The sequence below is a fragment of the Felis catus genome, chromosome B4, assembly GCF_018350175.1.
Source record: "Felis catus isolate Fca126 chromosome B4, F.catus_Fca126_mat1.0, whole genome shotgun sequence".
In the NCBI taxonomy this organism is placed as follows: domain Eukaryota; kingdom Metazoa; phylum Chordata; class Mammalia; order Carnivora; family Felidae; genus Felis; species Felis catus.
In genome coordinates this window covers 32,738,311-32,747,347 of record NC_058374.1, presented here as the reverse complement: position 1 = coordinate 32,747,347, position 9,037 = coordinate 32,738,311, and the positions used below count along the sequence as shown (strand labels likewise).

The 9,037-nt window shown below is 51.8% G+C and overlaps 1 protein-coding gene across 1 annotated transcript; it reads left to right on the top strand.

Moving 5' to 3' along the window:
- The first annotated feature begins 2,721 nt into the window (after window positions 1-2,721).
- On the top strand, window positions 2,722-5,550 carry FZD8 (frizzled class receptor 8). The gene has a single exon (XM_023256559.2). It carries the CDS (start codon window positions 2,738-2,740, stop codon window positions 4,820-4,822), a length of 2,085 nt encoding a protein of 694 aa, XP_023112327.2. The 5' UTR covers window positions 2,722-2,737; the 3' UTR covers window positions 4,823-5,550.
- Window positions 5,551-9,037: the final 3,487 nt, after the last annotated feature.

The window sequence follows — 9,037 nt, the reverse complement described above, 5'->3', positions numbered from 1 at the left end:
TTTTGGCCAAAATACAGAATTTGCCAAAACCCAAGGGTGGGTGAGGGCAGGGGGCCGAGGTAGTTCTGCCTGTTTAGAATGTGGTGCATAATGAGGTTGCTGAACTAAGCTAGAGAAAACAGGAGGAAGACGCAGATTCCATTAGCTCAAGCAATATACAAATGCTGCTAATTAATTATTTTTGTTTCATGACAAGAGTTGTTTTTAAATAGACAACTACCACCACCATACCCCCTCTCCCCAAAAAACTAACTGGCCTCAAATGCACCCTTAATTCTTCTCTGTTCCCACACCCTCAACAACCTTGGTTCTCCAGTCCTACTCGTTCCTGCCATGAAACCTGACAAACAGCAAAAATCCTGAAACAGAAAGAGAGAGAGAGGAGAGAGAGAAAATGGGGGGAGAGAATGGGAGACAGAGAGAGAGAACGTATTTTGCCACCCTCCTGGCTAACTGAAATGCTTGTTCCCGAGATTACAGTAATTACAGCCACAGCATGAGTTCCATACAAGCGCTAAATGAAACAGCACATCAATTAAAAAATAAACACTCCATTCTAGGAGAAAGACAACCCCCTGGGACGTCCTAACAAGCGTAAATGAACCTGCCAGGCCGCCGGCCCTTCAGGCCTCCGCCTCCCCTCCCTGTCTTAAGGTAGTTGCGGAGCTGGCGGGGGCAAGTGCTCATTGGCGGTGTCCCAAGTGGCTGCTAAAAGCAGCTCAGGTCCCCTCTGCTCCTTGCGGATCGCTGATACGTGTCGGTGCGTCGGCGCCAGGGCTCAGCACCGCCTCCCACGGTAGAAAAGGAGGCTCTGGAAAAAATGTGAACTTTGGATAGACATACATATGTTCCAAAAGTACGAAGCGAAGAGAGGGAAGCCAGCCGCAGTTTCCAGTCCGTCCTATTTATAACTTACTTACTTTTTTTTTTTCTTTTTCTTTCTGTCGTTTGCTCTTTCTTTCTCTTCCTTCCTCTCCCTTTCTTTCCTTTTTCTTTTCTTTCTGGAAGGGAACTATATCTTCATAAGGAAGAACTTCGTCCCAGATGCTTTACGTATTTTACCCCACCTAATTAGCGGAACTCCCTTTGAAATCTGTACTACTACCCCACTTTTCAGGCAAGAAAACTGAGGCTCCCCTGACCAATCAGCGGAGGCGGGAGAATCCTGGGCCCGCCCTTGTGCCTGGAGCCTCTCCCGCCCCTCGCGTGCTGGCGGCTGTGCTCCCGTACACCTTCTGGGGCGCCCTCGGTCCAGCCCCACTATCCAGAATGAATTGCAGTCTCCCACTCCTCTCACGCTTCCAAGCCTCAAACATCATCATTCTAAAAACCCCAAGAGGAGCACACCTTCCCGGTTCTCCCGCACAGCCCGGCCCCAGTCAAGCTCCCGTGCACTCCAGTGGGGGTGGGTTCCCCACCGACCCGGCTCACAGAGGGGCGCGGGGTCACCCACATCAGGCAGCAGCAGTAGGCAGGGACGTGACTTGTTTGAAAGGAGCCTAAAAACGCACGCGCAGGCAGAAAACCCCCATCCCAGTCCCCAAGTGCAGACTCGGGGAAAAGGAACCAAGAAAGAACTCAAACGCACTGAGCGCTGTGGAGACAATCGTGGCAAAACCTCGGTCTCTGCGGTCAAACCCAAGGTTACCAAAACTCTCCATCCGCAGAGGGCTCGCATGGCCGCAGGGACACTCCGGACCGCCTTAAGGAAGGCTGAGACTTGGGAGCGCGTAGACTCCGCCCCCTCTCCCGGCGATTGGCGCGCCCGGCTGAGGGCGGAGACCGAGTCCGCGCTGTATAAATATTCATGAGCCGGCCGGGCGGTGCGAGCGGGGCCGGAGCCGGGAAGTTGGGTGAAGGGCGCTGCTCCCGCCGAGGAGGAGGAGGAGGAAGAGGAGGAGGAGGTGGAGGAACTGGAGGCGGCGGCGGAGGCAGTGGTGGCTGGGCGCGGGCCGCGCCGCTCAGGTGTCTATTCCGCCTTCTGGTCTGGATTTGGTTCCGTGTGTCTAGCAAGAAGGGGACTGCCTACACCTCGCCGGATTCCTGGCCGAAGCGCGGAGCGGACTTTTACCGGAGGTGGAGTCTGTCAGTCCCGGCGGCGGACCGACGGACCGACGCCTGGGAGAGAGGGCGGCGGCCTCTGCGGAGGCGGGTCCCGAACTCCGGCGGCAGAGCAGCGCAGCGTTGGGGGGCAAGCATGAGTCCCTGGGGACAGAAAGGGGGCTGCAGGGGCTGACCCTGAGCGGCGAGCGGCCTGGCCCAGCCATCTTGACTGCGCACCGAGGCCCGAAAGGAAACTTGCTGTGCCGCCGCCCTCTGTGCCCGGCAAAGTCACCGCACCGTCCCCGGCGCCGCGTGGAGAAGTGGCCGGGCGCGCCGGAGAGAAAGCGAGCGAGAGAGGGACGATGAGCGGGGGGCTAGCCACTGTGCTGCGAGAGGGCTGAGTTCGACCGACCCGGAGTCATCAGGGCAGACTCTCGGGACTGTGGTGCACGCCTGCGGCCACCCTCACTGCCGCTGCCCAGGCTTCGGGCCCCGCGGTGCGGACGCGTCCCGAGAAGGGACTAGGTTAACTGCAAGACACCCCCCACCCCCTCACTCCGCCCGCCTTCCGGGAGAGGCAGCAAGGAGACCAGCAGGGCACCCGCTCTCCCCTTCTCCGGCTCCCTTGCCGAATCCCCCGGCGCCCCTCCGCGCTCCGCCTGGAGGGCGAGGGCGCGGGGCCGAGGCGCGCAGCATGGAGTGGGGTTACCTGTTGGAAGTGACCTCTTTGCTGGCCGCCTTGGCGCTGTTGCAGCGCTCGAGCGGTGCGGCGGCTGCCTCGGCTAAGGAGCTGGCTTGCCAAGAGATCACCGTGCCGCTGTGCAAGGGCATCGGCTACAACTACACCTACATGCCCAACCAGTTCAACCACGACACGCAGGACGAGGCGGGCCTTGAGGTGCACCAGTTCTGGCCGCTAGTAGAGATCCAGTGCTCGCCCGACCTCAAGTTCTTCCTGTGCAGCATGTACACGCCCATCTGCCTGGAGGACTACAAGAAGCCCCTGCCTCCTTGCCGCTCGGTCTGCGAGCGCGCCAAGGCCGGCTGCGCACCCCTCATGCGCCAGTACGGCTTCGCCTGGCCCGACCGCATGCGCTGCGACCGGCTGCCGGAGCAGGGCAACCCCGACACGCTGTGCATGGACTACAACCGCACCGACCTCACCACAGCCGCACCCAATCCGCCGCGCCGCCTGCCGCCGCCGCCCCCGGGTGAGCAGCCGCCCTCCGGCAGTGGCCACGGCCGCCCGCCCGGGGCCAGGCCCCCGTCCCGCGGCAGGGGCGGTGGCGGCGTGGACGCAGCGGCGCCCCCCACGCGCGGCGGCGGCGGCGGCGGCGGCGGGAAGGCGCGGCCCCCTGGCGGCGGCTCCGCTCCCTGCGAGCCGGGCTGCCAGTGCCGCGCGCCCATGGTGAGCGTGTCCAGCGAGCGGCATCCCCTCTACAACCGCGTCAAGACCGGCCAGATTGCCAACTGCGCGCTGCCCTGCCACAACCCCTTCTTCAGCCAGGACGAACGCGCCTTCACCGTCTTCTGGATCGGCCTGTGGTCTGTGCTGTGCTTCGTGTCCACCTTCGCCACCGTCTCCACCTTCCTCATCGACATGGAGCGCTTCAAGTATCCTGAGCGGCCCATTATCTTCCTGTCGGCCTGCTACCTCTTCGTGTCTGTCGGCTACCTGGTACGCCTGGTGGCGGGCCACGAGAAGGTGGCATGCAGCGGCGGCGCGCCCGGAGCGGGCGGTACGGGAGGCGCGGGCGGCGCGGCGGCGGCAGCGGGCGCGGGCGCGGCGGGCGCGGGCGCGGGTGGCCCTGGCGGGCGCGGCGAGTACGAAGAACTGGGCGCTGTGGAGCAGCACGTGCGCTACGAGACCACGGGCCCAGCGCTGTGCACCGTGGTCTTCTTGCTCGTCTACTTCTTCGGCATGGCCAGCTCCATCTGGTGGGTGATCCTGTCGCTCACGTGGTTCCTGGCAGCGGGCATGAAATGGGGCAATGAGGCCATCGCTGGCTACTCGCAGTACTTCCACCTGGCCGCGTGGCTCGTGCCCAGCGTCAAGTCTATCGCCGTCCTGGCGCTCAGCTCCGTGGACGGCGACCCGGTGGCCGGCATCTGCTACGTGGGCAACCAGAGCCTCGACAACCTGCGCGGCTTCGTGCTAGCGCCGCTCGTCATCTACCTCTTCATCGGCACCATGTTCCTGCTGGCCGGCTTCGTGTCGCTCTTCCGCATCCGCTCAGTCATCAAGCAGCAGGGCGGCCCCACCAAGACGCACAAACTGGAGAAGCTCATGATCCGCCTGGGTCTCTTCACCGTACTCTACACCGTGCCCGCCGCCGTCGTGGTCGCCTGCCTCTTCTATGAGCAGCACAACCGCCCGCGCTGGGAGGCCACGCACAACTGCCCATGTCTGCGGGACCTGCAGCCAGACCAAGCGCGCCGGCCCGACTACGCCGTCTTCATGCTCAAGTACTTCATGTGCCTCGTGGTGGGCATCACCTCGGGCGTGTGGGTCTGGTCCGGCAAGACTCTCGAGTCGTGGCGCGCCCTGTGCACCCGCTGCTGCTGGGCCAGCAAGGGTGCTTCGGGGGGCGCTGGCGCTGGGGTCGCAGGGGGGGGTGGGGTGCCGGGAGGTGGTGGGGGCGTGGGGTCCGGTGGGGGCGGGGTCCCGGGCGGTGGGGCGGGATCCCTCTACAGCGACGTCAGCACCGGCCTGACGTGGCGATCTGGCACGGCCAGCTCCGTGTCTTATCCAAAGCAAATGCCATTGTCCCAGGTCTGAGAGGAGGGGAGGGGGCACCCGGAAGGAATGGGGAGGGGGGCGAGGAAACAGTGCAGCGAAGGGACACTCGACGGGCTGAGGTTCCCACCCCTTCACCGTGTTGATTGCTATTAGCATGATAATGAACTCTTAATGGTATCCATTAGCTGGGACTTAAATGACTCGCTTAGAACAAAGTACCTGGCATTGAAGGCTCCCAGACCCAGCCCCCTTTCCTCCATTGATATGCGTGGAGCTCCTCCCGCCAGGCGTTAATCTCTGTTGGCAGCGGAGGGTGGACTCTGCTGCTGCGTTTCAGAACGCAAGGTTTGTAGCCCTCGCTGGTTGCCATTTGATGAGCTTGAAGCCAGATCTACAGATTTCACCTTGAGGGACCTGTTTTTCTCCCTCTACTCTCCTACGTAAATTCTTACTCCTAACATATCCTAGAGGAGGGATGACCGCGACCTAATGGAATTGCACGGTTTGGGTATTCTTAATGACCAGGCAAATGCCTTAAATAAACAAACAAGAAATGTCTTAATTATACACCCCAAGTCAATACGGGTTTCTTACATTAGAGGATGTATTTATATAATTATTTGTTAAATTGTAAAAATGTGTAAAATATGTACATATTCAAAGATATACAGTCTGTACATTTTTTTTTGTAAAAAGTTTAGAGGCCACCCCTGTAAGAACAAATATAAGTATTCTATTTTGTCAATAAAATGACTTTTGATAAATGATTTAAACATCGCCCTCTCCCCCTGCCTCTTCTAAGCTGTTACCTTTAAAGTGCTTGCTAAGGACACGCTGGAAAAAATGGACACTTTCTGGTTTCTCATTTTGTATTCTGACCTTAGGCATGGAGAAAATGACCTGTTAAACTCTAGTTCTTAAGTTGTTAGCAAAGTAAATATCACTGTTGAACTGAAATCAAAATTGAGTTTTTGCACCTTCCCCAAAGATGGTGTTTTTCATGAGAGCTCTTTTCTGATCCATGGATAACAACACTCACCTTAGTGTATGTAAGTGGAACTTTTGCAAGGCAATAATTGCACTCAGGCCTTGTTATTTATCTTGTATAATATGACTAAAGGCTTCAAAACCCCGCATTTATTTCTTGGCGTGCCTGATTTTGAAAGCACCTGGGTTTTCAGGAACTGAACACACTGCTGAAGTGCAGACGTTAATGTTTTAAACCATCGATCGCACTTTACAGTGTAAGTCACTTGACTATCTGGTAGCGGAGCAGGCGTTCTTTAATGGATTAAACTAACGGGTTAACATCTTAATAACCTTCCAGGCTTGTGTATATCAAATGTGCTTCTTTTTCTAGAGAAAAAGCTATTGTTCCTCTGTCAAGACTAAGCTAATTTATTTGAGCAGAAGGCTGTTGAATTAGCAGAAGAATGCTTTGGCAATTGTTGAACTTTTTACCTGTCTGCCCAGTGGCCCAGCACATCATTCCTTTAAGAGGAGCTAAATGAATAGGGTTAATCTGTAGGGAACTTGGTCTTTTGAGTTTGAAAAACTTTGATCTTTTCTCCTCTCCAAATGTGCTGTATAGTCTGAAGTTTCTTTCCCTGCTGCCCGGCTCCTCTTGGTGCAGACCAATTGGCCACCGCGGAGCCTTAAAGTTCTTCCATTAAAGGGATGTGGGACTTTTACTTTAAAAAGGAGAGAGAGCGAGGGAGAGGAAGACTTGTAACAGTTAGTGAAGACCAGAGGCACAAGTGCGCTCAGCCTTTTAAACAGCTTTTCCCGGCATTGTTAGCCAGCCTGCAGGCAGCTAGGCATGGGTTGAAGCATTATAGAAAAGGGCTCTGAATGCCCTACAGGTGGTCTGTGCACATAATCCCCCAATTTAAAGCGTTTTCCTTTGCTGGACAATTGCATTACAAAACTCCCTTCTTTTTCGCCCCTAATTGAACCAATGAACTATTATAAACTACAAGTTTTTCTTAAAAAAAAAAAAAAGGGAAAAAAAACCTCAGTGCCTAAATTCTATTGAGTAAATTCTGGCAAGTTTTCTGAACTGAACCTTTTAAAAGCACCGGAAGTAAATGCTTCTTCAGACATTTCACTTTTCCAGATATTTTTATTCCTCATGCTTGTTATTTTCTGACAGATTAGCAATAATTTAAAAGTAATTGGTAAGGTTGTGTGTTCATACTGAAAAGATAGCCCCAGGTCCCTTATTAACCTGTCAATCAAGATAAGAAATGGGCAGCTACCCCTGCTAATGATGGGGGGCATCAAACATTGCAGGGCGGGAGGCGACATGTTCTCTGCATCCTGCTAAAATGTTTGTTCTCTTTACTTTTCTTAATAGGAATATTTCATGATTTAAAAAAAAATTTTTTTAATTAATAGGATGGAAACTACTTCCTTGGCTGATCTTTCTCATGTGAGAGGCTTTTAAGAAGAGTTTCTTCGTAGAAACATTTTGCAAATCCTTTCCAGAGTAATTCTTGGTGGTAATTGGATTTTTAAATTAGATATGCCATAAAAGAACACCTACTTTAGCTATCATGCTGATTATATTTCTTAAAGTCAGAGGCACTGTAAAATCTTCACCTCCCAGCAGTTTTATTTATTAAAGAATTACTGTTTTGTAACTTAAGTCCCAATAAGTGGCCTGCATCGAACCCATATGGTGACGCTCATATAGAGTATATAAGCCAGCCATCAACTTTACAGTTTCAGTAATAAAGTGTAATTTTGAGGGCACTTCCCATAGTCTTTACCACATATATGGGGTGGGGAGAGAGCTAAAAGTCACTACTTAGCATATTAGTGTTCTAACATAGCAGCATTCTCATTATTGACACATTTCCAACTATGTGACAGTGGGAAATGTCCAACTTTGAAGCTTTTTTCCTTTATTAATTTTTCAACATATCTTTGTAAAATGCCACACTTGATAGCTTTTGCAAAATGACTATAAATGTGCACAATATAAACAAGTTTATTAAACAAGCAAAAAAAACCCTCCTGACATTCTGAGGACAACTCTTAGAAGGGTTTAGTAAGACCTGCACCTGTAATCACTAAAGACTGATTTTAGAAACATACTGAAACACAAGTGCTGGTTCTTTGCCTTGAAAACTAAAACTTGAGTTGCAAAGTTGCTAATATCCAAATGGTATCTATTAATAGAATAAAAGACTCAAAATTTATTTGGGGGGTGGGGAAATGGAGGAAGAGTCTCATTTTGGACATTTGCCTTAGTTAGACAAATGAATAGGTTCCTTGCCAGAACACCCTCTTTGTGCTACATTAACTATATGGAACAAGAGTTTTGTTTTGTTTTGTTTTGTTTTGTTTTTAATTTTGTCAAACATGGGAGGTGAGGGAGCAGGGAGGGGATATGGTTAATGTGTGGCTAGAAGATAGTGTAAATAAAATCTAATATGGTTAAATCCATTAGTAAAGCCAAAGCTCATTATAATTACTTGTGGGGAAAGCCATGTGAACCACTTTGCTTTATAATAAATGCAATTTGAAAGTACTATAAAAGGGGACAGAGTGGGGGGGGGGGAGTATATAAGAACGTTTAAGGAGCAAACTGTCATTATTACAGTTTCCTAACTTGCACTGATGGCATTGCAGGTTCCTGTAATCCTTGAAAGTTTCGGGGAAGAAAATCAGAATGTCTTGCGAAAAGAAAAATTACACAGAGACTCAAACAGTTGCAGAGTACAGGACGCAATTGAAAGTATAGGTGCAAACATTCTGTAAAGTCTCTCCAAAACAAATCACGTGTAGCCATCTGCTTTCCACGTGTGATACCATACCGCCACCTTGTGGTACCCAAAATTCCAGAACTGGGAGGTTCCTTCATTCAATTCCTTCATTCAAAAATACTGAGCCTCCACAATGCTGGCCCTGTCCCATGCACAATGCCCACACAGAGGGCCTGCAAGCATTTTGTATTCATAATTTTGAATTCTTCAGTTTAAGGCCCCACAATATCTTATTGAATTAAATACTCAATATAAACTTTGTACTAAAAATGTAATTAAGTTCTATCTTTCTGAAATTATCTTCTGATTAACTTTTATTTAAAGAGTGGGCTACTCCCCAAAGATCCACCACCTAATGAGGATGGATCCAAAATTTAATGGGAGAAAGGATGAATCAGGAAGAATATTTTGAGGTGGCATGTAGTTGGCTCGCTTAATGTACTGTTTTCCAGTTTCCCACTTAGCGGTTGATCTGCGGAATCCA

What these genes read in the sequence shown, in the direction of transcription:
- FZD8 (XM_023256559.2), top strand. Translation starts at nt 2,738, where the DNA reads ATGGAGTGGGGTTACCTGTTGGAAGTGACCTCTTTGCTGGCCGCCTTG.